Source organism: Lotus japonicus, chromosome 2 (assembly GCF_012489685.1).
Source record: "Lotus japonicus ecotype B-129 chromosome 2, LjGifu_v1.2".
Taxonomy (NCBI): domain Eukaryota; kingdom Viridiplantae; phylum Streptophyta; class Magnoliopsida; order Fabales; family Fabaceae; genus Lotus; species Lotus japonicus.
This window is the reverse complement of record NC_080042.1, coordinates 19,363,533-19,378,550: the sequence shown is the minus strand read 5'-3', so window position 1 is coordinate 19,378,550 and position 15,018 is coordinate 19,363,533. Positions and strand designations below refer to the sequence as shown.

The 15,018-nt window shown below is 35.7% G+C and overlaps 1 protein-coding gene across 1 annotated transcript; it reads left to right on the top strand.

Annotated features, from left to right (window-relative positions):
• Nucleotides 1-10,487: 10,487 nt before the first annotated feature.
• Nucleotides 10,488-11,499, top strand: LOC130736185 (F-box/kelch-repeat protein At3g06240-like). The gene is made up of 2 exons (XM_057588030.1): nucleotides 10,488-10,806; nucleotides 11,141-11,499. The coding sequence occupies exons 1-2, from the start codon at nucleotides 10,488-10,490 to the stop codon at nucleotides 11,497-11,499; spliced, it is 678 nt and encodes a 225-aa protein (XP_057444013.1).
• Nucleotides 11,500-15,018: the final 3,519 nt, after the last annotated feature.

Sequence of the window (15,018 nt, the reverse complement as noted above, 5' to 3'; positions counted from 1 at the left end):
AAATATATTCAAGTAGTTTATACATCACACTCCTATCATGTCTTATCCATCATCTATATGGTGGATTAAATAATCCACCATTTTAATATATAAGAGGGGATTAATGTATATGTAAGACCCAAGTTTTTAAGCTTACCATTTTAATATATAAGAGGGGATTAATGTATATGTAAGACCCAAGTTTTTAAGCTTAGAATAAGTGAAAGAGATTTCCATTTACGATTAGGCTTGATGTATCGTGAAGGAAAAACCTGAACAAGAGTTTATCGAATGAAATAAATTTATGAAGGAGAAAGTTCAGGAAAAGTCTAAGGATTGTATCAAAATCGATAAAAGGCATAGCACGATCGATATACGCTTAAACCTAGGGCAGAAACCCTAGTAAATATCTAGTTTACTCTTAAAGGCACGATGGAAACTAATTCCAAAAAAAATCTTCAGAGAAATGTTAGAACTTCTCTTAATCCATCTATAACAAGCGTTTCAAGGCGAAACCCTAGGATCTACGAACGTCCGATTCCAATCCTCGGAGGTTTGCCGAAACTAAAACCCTGATAGTTCAAGAAACCTAAAATGAACGGTTGATGAAGACTTTTTCTATTCGGAGCTTCAGATGAAGATTCCACACGCGTACGCCCATTTCTCTTGATATTTTCAATCTTTCTTCAGAAGGAAGTTTTCTCTTCCGACATCCACTGCAAAAAGTAACTTATCGGGTAAAATAGATTTACACCGACTTTGCATTATTCACTTAAAATCCAAGGAACCTCTTTTTAGTTTTGGAATTCTGTCGCCAAAACCTATCTTAGGATTCACGGAGGAATGTGCAGGTAAAATCGGAATCGCTCTTATATTTTTTATCTTAACTCTATGAGTTAAATCCTCCGATATCTAAACTAATCTGTACCGGTTTACAAACTATCTTCTCAAAAATATCTTTACAAAATATCTTCTCAAAAATATCTTCACAAAATATCTTCTCAAAATATCTTTGATAAATATCTATTCATTCTTATCTGATATTCTCAAAATATCTATCCATCCTTATCCCTCCACCAAGTCATCCTTATCTAATCTTACAAAATATCTTCCATTTCATTCCCTATATATATGTGTAGCTTGAAGAATGAAAATGAAACAAAATCTCACCCAAAAACCCACCCAAACCCGCGGCCACAAGAGGAGAAGGAGGAGAAGAGTTTTTCGCCGATTCTTGCTTGATCGTTCCACAGTTCGTTGCTACGCGTAGGCCTCAAGGTACTGATGCTAATCCTTACTTCTGATCGTAAATTCTGCCGCTTTTCTCTATGCTTTTCTGTGCTCTAAGTTTTGAGCTTTTTGCAAAACTATCCAAATAACTTCATCTTTCTATCTAAACTTATTCCTTGCGTGCCCCTGAGCATGTTTAGCGGATTACAATTCGCCGATTCTCGCCGAATTGCCGCCGAGTTTCAATTCTGCTCATAATACCCATTTTTAGCTAAAGTTCCAACCTTTGGGCTTAAAACCCTCGACTGAGCTTAGCGTTAGTAAGATTAGTCGTCATAATCGTCGTTGGTATCAACCCCATCTAATTGTTTTTCGAAATTCTGATTTTGAAATTCTGAGCTGAAAATAATGACCAAAATACCCCTGCGACAGTTTTCGATCCGATAATTTTTTCGAGTTTAGATTAACCTTAGTTACGGCTGATAATAGCCTAGGAACCAAGTTTGATCGAAGAAAAATCGACACACACAATTACCATGTGTGGCCGAGAGCTACCCTAGGAGGAGGAAGAAAGTTCTTTTTCAAAAACTTGTCCTTTCGCGCTAGTTTATCGTACCTCGGAGTATATGCTACTTCGTGTAACCTTAGTGAGTATTGAATGTTGGGCTTCTGATAGATTCTGATGGAATTCTGTGGTTTTTACTCTAAAGGTTCTTTTGAGGAATTTCCCGAAGAACAAGGAGTTGATTGTGAAGGAGTGTTAGAAGAGAACCCTGGAGAATCTACAGGTGAGGGCTACTCTCTGAATTACTAGATAATGTTTTAGGTGTCGACGAATTCGACTTGATTTATGTGTTATGCACTTAATTGCTAAATGTCTGAAATGATTTCTGAGGCTTCGGCCGAGCTTGTTGATTTCATGATGCCTTGATATTGTGTGCTAAATGATTCACATGTTATGTGCTAAATGGTTAATCTAGGATGTGTTGGAATATGCTGTTTATGCTTATTGGATTGCGCTGATTTAACTATGTTATTCCACTTATATCTGTGATACTGAAGAGTGAGGATAACGGGCAAGTCATGCCGAATTTTTATGAGATTTTCGGAGAGAGTTTGAAAGGACGAACGGAGTTCGGGCCTTGTTATGTTTTAGTGGATCGAGACATTCTCTGGGAATTATTTGGGATTATGGGATCTTTGAAAACTTATAGGAAATACGATAAGACTAAAAGGAAACTATTTTTACAAGGAAAATTCATAAGATATTAAACAACCTCTAAACCTTTAAATAATGATAACAATCTCGGATGCAAGCTTAGGATTGAATATTAGTTTTGGAAAATGAGAATTGTCGTCGAATCCAAGTTATGGGAAAACTGTAAGTTTCTGAGTATGTTGATACTCTTTTGCTCGATGAGCAGTTTGTTGTTTGGCTATCTAAAGTTTAGCCGGAAACTTTAAGTTTCCAAGTACTTTGGTACTCTTTGCTCGCTGAGCAATTTTTGACCATCGGATGGAGATGAGTCGGATAATTCAAGAAGTTATCATGAATAATTACATTCTTTCTTTTTATGATTAATTGTATTTTGTCGCAGAATCGACATTTGCCTTAGGGTATTCTTTTTAGAGACAATAAGTTAGCTAGAACACGTGGCGACGTGTCGAGTGAGGTCGGAGACGTTGTTTGGCTAATCACTTTGCATTCATGCACTCATTTTGAGGTATTAACACGGGACAAACTCCGGACCTCGGTGGATTCCAAAATGGTCATAAGACCCGGATTTCCATATTTAGAACACTACGGTGGTTCTTAGTAGCAGACGGAATGGCAGACCTACGGGTTCACTGCTGATCTGACTACTTTTGTGTGGTGTAAGAGACACGCGAGCAGGGAGGTACCCACCGTGGCTGGTGTTAGGGCCGTCTCGTTGATGTTCATCCTTCTTCCGGAATGCATCTTGTCAACCAGCATTGCATTTCATGCAACACGCATACTGACTTAGTTGCTGAGTGTGATTGATACTTGTTAAACCTATTTGATGCATGCTAATTGTTATTATCGTCTTTATATTCATTGTGAACTGTACAACCCTAGGATGCTATCTATAACTTATAAGCCTAAATGGCTACTCCTTATCTTTACCTATTGGATTTATTATTTACATAATTCTTTGGAGTTGACCCTCGCGTCTTCTGTGTGTGCTTTGGCGGACTACGCCCTTTGTCAGATGTCCATGGCAGACCGGTTCATGATTGTTCACCCTTCGGGGGGGACTAGGTTGGAGATGCTTGATCAGGAGGACTACGGTTCATGGGTGGCCGACCCCGCTGGCCACCGAGCAACTTACTCGAGACAGGATTAGTGTAGGAGTAGAGTCTTAGCTCTGACCGTCATTGTTTCTTTTGGGAACAGGGTAGTTTCCCGCCGATAGCTTTTTGTATGGTTTCTTTACGGAAATCACAGAGAGTTGGTTGGACTAGGGGGTCCTGTTTTAGGCCATCTGGGCTGACTTATTCTCATTTTGTGGGTTTGTGTTGCGGACACTTAACCTTTTCTTTTGGATTGTACCTTTTGCCTACGGGCGTTACTCTCTTTTGCTTTCCGTCACTGGAGGTTTACTCGTGACGTGGTTTACTTCTTACAGCGGGGGCTGTATTTATATTATGTACATTAGGCATGTTATCCTTTGTTGTAGAGTTTCTATTTCTTCTAGTCCTTGATGGTATTATCAAAAAAAAAAAATATATTTTCCACTTAAAGTTTCTTTTTGGTTACTAAAGTGACGCTACCGAAATCGGGGTGTTACAGTATAAGCTTATACAATACAAAGTGAGCACCAAACAATAGGTAAGTTCATAATGTATTGTATAAGCTTATACTATCATGCAAACAAGCCCTAAATAAACAGACAAGTTTTCAACCAAGACTCCATGTTTCCATAACACTCATAAAAGCTGAGCACCTCACAGCAAGTGTGGAGAAACAATATGTTGAGGGGGGCTAAAGAGAGAACCTTGAGCTGGTAGCATCCTTGGCCATAATTGAGCTGATAGGGGCATCAAAGCATGTCGAAAAGATAAATGGTACTTTGTGTGGAAGTGATAAATTGCCACCTGGAGAGAATAAAGAAGATTTAGCGAGCTCGATTTATGGTTCCTTGCCCACAAGTTCCAGTGAAGTGAACAACAATTGGGGTGTATTTGGAAGAGTTTGTAGACTTGACAAGCCTTGTGTGGTGGATGAAGTTCATCTCCGCATATTTGATGGACTTTTGGTAACCTTTGATGGACTTTTGGTAACCTATCCTTATTAAATTTTTATGAGGTGGCTTTAATTCTAAGAATGACTCATATTTGTTGTCAAAGTTACAAATGAAGTTATATTCATGTGAAGGAAAATCGAGGTGTACATCGTTGTGTTGTTGCAAGCATAACGGTTAAAGCTCATGTTCGTGATGTTTTGAATGTTCTATCTTCCTATGAGACTCTTCCTAAGTAAGCTATTTATCGTTCTTCGTTACACTAAATATATGAAAAACAATGGTGTGAAAGGATTCTAGATCTTATGCTCCGCATTCTTCAAGTAAGATGCCATGTTGAGCAAAGTCTTTAGTGAGAGAAACGTACCTCTTAATATTTTGCCAGCCACTGTGTTATGCGTACCGACCATTGTTTTACCATTGTTGATTTCAGAGTTTCACTCTTGCTTCTTTTTATGGTTTCTGTTGTGCAGGTAGCCCCTATCATTGAGCATTGTTAATTTGCAACAGGTTCAGTTCTAGAGAATCATTGCACCCTTAAAGAATCATACAAAGTTTCTTGCTATGTATTTTCTTTCATATAAGTACTCTTAGGAGTTTGATGGGTCGTTGTGTGCTTGTATTGATCACTGACTCTCATGTTTTATGAATTCAACTAACTAAAGATGACTTCACTTAGCTTCTTCTACTAGATGTCCTTTATTAAGGGAGCAACACGAATCTGAGTTGCATTTGTTTAGAGACCGGCAAGTGATCCAGCCTGTTTGAAAAATGAGGCTCGGCAGTAGGTTTTGGATTAGGCTCCTAATGTTACTATGGCTGAACTTTGTAAAATGGAGAAGTAGTTGTTAAATCAATTAATCAAATGTAAGTTATTGCAGTAATTAAATTGGACATTTTCCAAGGATCTCATGATTGTTACTCTTCGGGATGGTGCTTGAGTTGTTGCTATGAAAAGGGTCTTAAATTAAAATCTTGGTTATTTTGATGCAACGAAATATTCTCTAGCGCAAACTTCTTAAACTAAGGAGTTAAAGTGTGTTCAGATAGAAAGGTGATGTATAGTTAACTGCTTGATGTATATTTTCTTTTAATTTTGATTTCTAAAATCTTGGGTCTTACAAAAGTAAACTAAATTAAAAATATTATTATTTAAAAAGTACTTTATATTTAAATTATAAATTATTATATAAGTAGATAAATAGTTTTAAATAATAGGAGATGAAAATAGAAAATTAGTCCATTACTATTAAAAAATAATATTTCTAATCAATTGGTTTTCACTTAGTTGTGACACGTGATAAATAATAAAAATTAACTAAATAAAAAATATTATTATTTCAAAAATATTTTATATTTAAATTATTATTAATTTTTAAATAATAGGAGATGAAAAATATTAAATTAGTTTATTACTTTTAACACATCAATATTTGTAGTCTATTTTACTATTTATGAATAATAATTTTATTTTATTTAAATTAATATTTTTATATTTATTAATGAATATTATTTTTAATTATATAATATTAAAATAATTTAATTTGGAGTTAGGATACTGAAAGAAAATATATAACTGGTATCCTATCCTGTTCTATCCTAACTCCCCCCTTATGATAACTTTTACACATGATGGACAGGATATGATAGGAGACAGGATAACATTATCCTCTCCTGCTGGTGCAACAAACAATAGATAACAACAGGATATGATTATTATCCTGTCCTATCCTATCTTGTCCTGGCCACCAAACGGGCCCGAAAGTTCAATATTAACCGAGAACAAAAGTTATGCAATTAACAACTTTAACTATATTTCTTAACCCGTGTGAATTAGTTTTTTGGTTCTTATAAATAGAACCTGAGGTAGCAGTTTGGTTTGGTATTCGCATAAACTTAGATATTCATTTTAATATCAGCCATATGATCTATTTTTTTCGGTCTCCCATGTCAAATATTAACCTTTTATCAGTCATGTGATCTATTTTTTTTTTCGGTCTCCTAATTAACCTTAATTAAAAGTTCTGATTTCACTGTTCATGGGACACTTTTTTTTCCTGATTTCGTTTGGGTTGGGCCTGTAGCCAATGCTAGCCCTAAGTCGATTGTAGGGGTTTCGTACACGTATGTTTTCCAATTGTGAACTTCAAAATCCCATCCCACCGTTTTCTGTCGTGATCGCCTCAAACGCTCATCCCAACAACGAAAATGTCATAGCCCAACCCGTCCTCCCGTACCTATTTCATGCTATTCTCACAGTTGTATCGCCCTTCCTGTATCTCTCTTTCATGGATTCTCGCTTAAAGACGGTACAAATTTCATGTAGCAATCGTTCTCCTCTATCGCTTTTCCATGATTTCCTTCTTATTTTTACTATTCATGGGCAATCTCTATGAGAATAATTATGAAGTGTTCGAAAGTTGTCCGAAATAAAGTTCACTAATATTGAAGATGTTGCCCCTATTTATGAACGTACGCGTTGTTAGTTGCTATAACTTTTGGTTAGGCATAAACTCAAAAAAAATTACAGATGAAGCCTCCTGTGCATCGCACGGGTACCATCCTAGTAGATACAAGGGAAAACATTAGCCACGTGTGATTTTAGTTTTTTTGGAGTTTATCGTTTTGTACCTCATAGATAAATGCTTAATAATCTCTCCATCAGACATTAACCTCATTGTCCTCACTGTGTAGTAGCTGGATCTGAGTTGACGCTTGGAGGAGTCCTAAACCGATGAGCAGTCACGGTGGCTGGGCTGCGAGGAGAGGGCATCTGGCGGCGCAACGATTTCAATGAGAAGAAAAGATCTAAGATAAAATCAAGAAATAAACAACCTAAATCCTAATCAAATCTAAAATTTAAAAAGGTACTAATTAAAGATAGATAAAAACTACCAAAATCTAGCAAATCACAATAAAAACTTATAAAATCATGAATTAAATAAAAATCCGAAAATTCAATAAAATTACCATAAAAATTAATTAATACTCTCAAAATAAATCTAAAATTAAATAAAAGACCCAAGATAAAATCAAGAAATAAACAACCTAAATCCTAATAAAATCTAAAATTTAAAAAGGTACTAATTAAAGATAGATAAAAAGTAAAAACTACCAAAATCTAGCAAAAACCTTTTAAAATTTTAATGGATTATAATCTCAGCACTACATATTTTATTTTTATATTGTAGATCATGAGAAAGAATAAAAAGAGAAATCAGTGGATTCTTGTAAATATGCAGTAAATTAGGCTTGAGACTTTTTCCTAATTTAAAGAGATAATGAAAACGGTTTCAAGATTTGTTTTGGAAATAAATTTAGTTATGAGCAATCTAGGTAAATCTTAGATAATTAGGGAAAATCTTTTAAAATTCGGTTTCAAGATTAAATAACACAACATAAGAGAAGCTATCTAATGGAATGACACATGGAATTTTTTGTGAATATGCAGTAAAGTAGGCTTGAGACTTTTCCTAATTTAAAGAGATAATGAAAACGGTTTCAAGATTTGTTTTGGAAATAAATTTAATTAGGAGCAATCTAGGTGAATCTTGGATAATTAGGGTAAATCTTTTATAATTCGGTTTCAAGATAAAATAACACAACATAAGAGAAGCTATCTAATGGAATAACACGTGAATTTGTTTTGTGAGAATTAACCTGATAATGACATGTCACTGAGAATTAACCTGAGAATGACACATCACTAAATCAACCTGATAGAAGTTCTTCTTTTCTGATATATATTGATTGATGTTTGGTTTCATATTTAAACCTTTTAGAATTATTAAAATTTGATTCATTAATGTTGTAAAAAAAGATTTTTAAGAAGTGATTAAAAAGAAATTGATGTATCGTAAAAATTGATTTTTTATTTTGAACCAGCTTGCATTTCACTTTTGAATTGGTTTTGCTTGAATTTTTTTATTTATTAAATTTGATTGACTGACGATATAAAATACTCGAATATATGATTAAGTTATTATTATAAGATATATTTTTCATATTATAGATTGGGTGGGTTGAATTAGACTAAATTTTAAATATAACATAATAAGATTGATATTTAAATTGATTGATTTAAGGTTGAGTTTGTTTTACCTAATATACTAGATATTATACCCGTGCGTTGCACGGGTTTATTGATAATATTTTTTAATATTATATGAAAATTACTATAGAGTAATTATATAAATAATAAATATTAAAATATTTATTCAATAAAAGAAAATATTATTGTGGTTTAGATATTTAAATAGAGAGTATTAGAGTTTTTTTATGCATGAAAATGTTTGTAATAGATTTCTCTTTATGTAAATAAATGATATTACAAAAATTTAATAAATTTTTTGGTTAATGATCAAATTAGTCTCAGAGTTTGTAAGCGAGTTTAATTTTAGTCCATATGAGAAAAAATTATGTTGGCAAACTTTACAATCACTGGTAGTTTTTTACTGCCACTAAACGTCATATATCCTCAGAGGGACTAAAATCACACCCGCTTACAAACTTAGGGACTAACTTGACCATTAACCCTAATTTTTTTTGAAAAGGAAAATATTATTAATAACATGAGAAAAGTTGAGAAAATGTTTTTACTACTATATAATAGGTCAAAAAACACATTTGTAAGTATTTTTTTTAAATAATACATGTCTGCGATATATTTATAGTAACTATCTTATAGAGAAATTTATTTAATTTTTAAACTATATTTCTAGAGTGTTCATTAATAAATTTTATCTAGAATATTATTTAATTTAAATTATTAATATTTACTACATATAAATATATTTCTTAATTTTTCCCTCAATTTATGATTGATGGTTAATATTCTGACTATTTTTAAAAACTAATTAATAAATTATTCTTTTATATAAGAAACTGAAAAGTTGACAATTAATAGTTAATAAAGTTTATAACATAAAATATTCATAATAATTTATTACTATCATTATTAAGACAAATCACATGTAAATTTATTTTATTTTTTTAAATAACACGCGACTACATTATAGTTAATTTAAACAACATAAAAAATTATTTCATATTTTAAATGTATATTTCAAGATATATATTTACAAAAAACATTCAACCATTAACTAACTTCAATATCTAACATGTTTGTTTTATTTAAAAGATATTAGTTTGTGCTATTCTTGTATATATTTTCTTCAACCTTAGGTTAATAATTAATTGAACTGAAAATGAAAATAAAAAATTAATAAATCTCGCCTCTAATATATATATATATATATATATATGAACTCCATATCTGACTTTAGTATTTAATTTTTTATATATACGTAAAAAAATTATCGGTTAATTTTTAAAATTCATCAACTTATGATTGATAATTAAAATTAAAATAATAATTTTAATATTATTTTAATTTTAACATATAAGAGTTTGAAATTTTTTACAATTATTTATTAATTTAATTAATTTTTACTATATATTTTTATTAATGTAAAGATAGTCAATTAAAATTATTATTATTATTAAAAATTTGTCCTCAAGTTATAATTAATAATTAAAATTTAATCAACATTAAAGAATATTTTAAAACATGAGAAATTGAAAAATTTTACAATTATTAATTAATATAATGAATAATAAAGTAGATGTAGTATTTTTTAGTTTTGTATTTAATTATATGATGTATTTAATACAAAGGTAAAGTAATTAATACAAAAGTTCAAGTGTGCTTTACATGTATATATATATAGATTAAGTCCTAAAAGAGTGAGAAGGAACAAAGGTGAAGAGTAGGAGTTGGAGAATGGAGAATGTTCGAAATATACCTCAAGAGTTGGTGGAAGAAATCCTCACGAGACTGTCGTGCAAGTCGTTGATCCGCTTCAAGTGTGTTTGCAAACATTGGAAATTTGGAATGCTCTTTTTCACAGAGACACTAAATTCTTGTCTCGCCACGTTTCTCACTTCCTCAAAAACCAGAACTCTGCACCCAATGATGTGCTTCTCAGGTTTCCCTTCGCCACAAAAGCTTGTACTATGGCATTTAAACTCCTTTCCATGTCTGCCACAAACCCTGGCATGGAAATCCCAGTACCCACATTCAAACGGTTTCGAATTTGCGATCACTCCAATGGTATATTGTGCTTGTCAGCTTGGTCTACTGATGATGCGCAGGTTCTTTTGTATAACCCATTAACCAAAGAATTTAGACAACTTCCTCCTTACACTATTGAGCATAGCTCACGTGTAGCAGTTGGAATGGGGTATGATTCCTTCACTGATGATTTTAAGGATATAAGCATTTGGAAAAGGCAGACTGCCACAAATTATTATGCTACTGAGCAATATACTTTAAGTACAAATTCATGGACAGCGAGCGATGCCTAATACCAATGCTGATCAACCTTTTGGTTTTGATAGTGAAAGTTTTGCACTGTGCTTTAATAGAACTTTCTACTGGTGGGCATGGTACAGTAACGACTATTCCACTGTAATCGTGGCATTGAATATGGATGATGAGGTTTTCCAAATTGTGCCAAGACCACCTGTTGTTTGTATTGCCAACCTACCTCATACCAGATCTCTAACTGTGTGGAATGACTCCATCTCACTGGTTTGTTGTATACCTTAAGTGCTGATTCATGGATTATGCTGCATATTACCAACGTTGAGCTTTTTGGTTTTGATAGTGATAGTTTTGCAATGTGCTTTAAAAGAACTTTCTACTGGTGGGCATGGCGCCTTGAAGACAATTTCAATTAATGTAATGGTGGCATTGAATATGGATGATAGGGTTTTCCAAATTGTACCAAAGCCACTTGGTGCTCGTATTGGTCAACCTCATTCTAGATCTTTAACTGTGTGGAATGACTCCATCTCACTGGTTTGCTATGATTATTACACCTCATCCGATATTGACATATGGGTGATGGATGGATTTGGTTCTTGGACTCTTATGAGAACAATAGAAAATCTAGGAGAAGAAAAGCCTAAACCTTTGATTTTTTGGAAGGGGAATGAGCTTCTCATGAGACGTCTCAAGGAATGATCAAGTCCTATAATGTTGATACAAAAGAAGTTAAGGATCTCCCGATTAAGTATAAGTGTAGAACTATGATCTCATATCTTCAAGCTGTAAATTACGAGGCAAGTCTAGTTCCACTAAAAGGAGAGATTAACCATGTTTAGAACATTCAATCATCTGTTTCTCGGTTCTTTCTAATGTGAGGTCCTCTCTTTGATAGGGTGCTAAATTGGTTTCACGTTTAAACCTTTCAGAATCACTTTGCCAACGTTGGAATTTACAGATTTTTCAATACACTTCCATTTATTTACCGATCAAGTTGCTTCTGGTCGAGAATTTGCTTCTATATATGCTAGGGATTCTTGAGCTCATTTAGGTTTCTTTGAATGATCTTGCTGATATTAATTATGCTGAATTTTGCTTTGTACTGCTATATGCCTATCTACTCAACTAATTAGAAAAGGAATTGCACTCTTCTTATTTTTTATTTCTTTAGCTATATATATTATGGAAATTTATCACAACTATAACTTCAAGTGTGACGCAAATTACAATCCCAATTCATTAATTTGAGCTATGCTGAGTATATAGTCAACATGGTTAATTGACCTAGTCTGCTAGGGTTTGTGCGCCGCCATGCATCTCTTTCTGTGCGCCGCCGTTTGACTAGGTTTTTTAATCTTTTTTCGCCGACAACAAGACCGATTGGGACTTGGAGTTCGTGCGATCCATTGGGTGGGAATCAGATCTTCTACAAAGGCTACGTACGAGGGTCGGTGCAAGCACTTTCACCAGTTTCTTTTTTTAGGGCAGCATACTGCTTCCCTTCCCGTCCTTTTCACACGACCATCAACGAGGTTTTTCTTCCTACAAGGCTTCGAGTTTCAATTATGGACGAGGATTTTGAGGTGTTTCTAGAGGGAGATGAGAATGAAATCCTAGAGGTTGGGGAGGTTGTTGTCGACCCTGCCTTGAAGGAGGACGTTTGGCTACTCTGGAAGGTGCTTACCCGATCCAGGGTGGCGACTGAAGCTTTCCGGGCTGTGATGCAGGGCTTATGGCAATCAAGGAACTGTGAGGAGGTGAGACAAGTTGGGACAAATCTATTCTCCTTCAGGTTCAAAACCACAAAAGACAGGGACCTAGTTCTGAAGTCCGGTCCCTGGTTCTTCAACCGGCAGATGCTGGCCCTGAATGTGTTCGACGTCAACATTGATTCGGCCACAGTTCTGATGACTAGGGTGCCCTTCTGGGTGTAGGTGCATGGGCTGCCATATCAGTTTCGCACAGTGAACGTGGCGAAGACACTAGCACGTGGCTTTGCAGGATTCTTGGACTGGGATCGAAGGAGAAACGGGGAGTTTGGGTGAGTGTGGAGCAGCCGCTTCGGAAGGGGCAGATGCTGGCAGTGAAAGGACGAGGTCCATACAAGGCCATCTTCAAGTATGAGAAGTTATATGATTTTTGTTTCCGCTGTGGAAAAATGGATCATTCAGCGCAAGAATGTTAAGTAGCAGGTAACGGAGCACACAACGCTAACAAGTTTGGACCCTGGTTGAGAGCAAAAATTGGTGGCTATGAGGTAAATCGAAACAACCGTGCATGGGGACAGAGGGAAGCACCATGACACCATGGACCTCATCATGAAGATCATATAGCACCAAATAATAATGCAGATACAAAGGGGAAGGGGCCAACGGCTGATAAGGAATTGACAGAGGAAGAAATTGATGAGTTGCTCAAGAGTGGAGAAGATGAAGAGTTCAGCTTCCAAGTAAATGGTGGCAAGGACACAGGGGGCTCGAGCACTATCCTTGATAAACCACGAGGTGATATCCATATTCAGGAGCCGTCAGCTGAAAATACAAGTTCTAAAAGGAAGAGGTCAAGCGGGGAGTCAACAATTTTGGAGGCAGGTGGCACTGGTGCATCTCCTCCTCTGAAGAAGCATTTTTCCGACACTGGATTGGGATTGGCAGAGGCTGCGGCGCAGCCCTGCCCACCTCAATGAGGACCTTATCGTGAAACTGCCGCGGGCTTGGGAACCTGGGGGCAGTGCGAGCCTTGCGTAGGCTCATCCACTCTGAAGTTCCTGACGTTGTGTTTCTGATGGAGACACGACAATATTGTTCCGAGATGTTGACACATCGTGGTATTGGTGGATTAGGAAATATTTTCCCCGTCCAATGTGCAGGACGTGGGAGGTCCCGACCTGGAGGACTTTGCCTGTTGAGGCGGTCAGAGGTAGATGTTACTATTATTAATGCATCACTAAATCATATTTTGTTTAATTTGATCTCTCCGGATCATCCTTCTGTGTGTATGCAGGTGCTAGCAGTGTATGGTTTTCCAGATAAGCATAATAAATTTCGTACCTGGGAGTTGATTACCAGATGCAAACCAGCTTCTGGCACCCCTTGGTTATGTATTGGCGATTTAAATGATATACTTTCCCCGGCGGATAAGCTTGGGGGTGCACCTCCTGATTTGGTAAATCTTGAGGTGGCAAACCGAGCTTGCTCTGATTGTAGGCTTCACAGGGTGGAATCCTCAGGTTACACTTTCACGTGGTCGAATAAAAGAACTTTCCCTTACATGGTGGAGGAGCATCTAGACTATGCCTTGGTGAATGATGCTTGGGATGATCTTTGGCCTGTATTTTTGGTGTCTCACTTGGTGAGATATCATTCAGACCATAGCCCTATAGTCTTGCATTGTGGAGCTCGTAGAGCTGATTTTAAAAGGCATCGGACTAGATTATTTCGGTTTGAGGAATTATGGCTTCAGAGTGGCGCCGAGCTCTGAAATAGTGACATAAGCTTGGTGTGAACTGAATCAGGGCTTAATTGGAAAGATTGAGGGCCTAGGTCAAGCTTTTCACTCTTAGGGCAAAGCAAAGTATGGTGATCTTCCAAAGAAGATATCAGGTTCAAAAGCTTTGTTACAACATTTACAGAGACAGGTTCAGACAGAACAGATCCTGACAGCGACTAGAGAGGCATAAAAGCAAATGGATGAGCTCCTTGAGCAGGAGGAAATAATGTGGAGCCAAAGATCTAGAGCAACCTGGCTGAAGCAGGGAGACATAAATACTCGCTTTTTCCACACAAAGGCGAATCAGAGGCGAAAAAGAAATTTGATTGAGGAAATAAAGGATGATGGGGGGCGAACCTTTGTGCGAGATGTGGATATTGGTCGTGTGCTATCGGACTACTTTCGAGATTTGTTCACTTCGTCGAACCCTTCGGGTATTGAGGAAGTTACGGCGTTAGTGGCCAACAGGGTAACAGAAGCTCACCTTCGTATCCTGAACTCTCCTTTCTCTAGGGAAGACGTGAAAGAGGCGCTTTTTCAGATGCACCCAACAAAAGCCATGGGGATTGATGGCTTTCCAGCTCTCTTTTACCATAAGTTTTGGGGCATAGTTGGTGATGATGTGACTACTTTTTGTCTGCAGGTCCTTTAGGGGTCCATACAGCCAGGTATGATTAATCAAACCCTTCTTGTTTTAATTCCAAAGGTTAAGAAAGCTGTCTTTGCAAA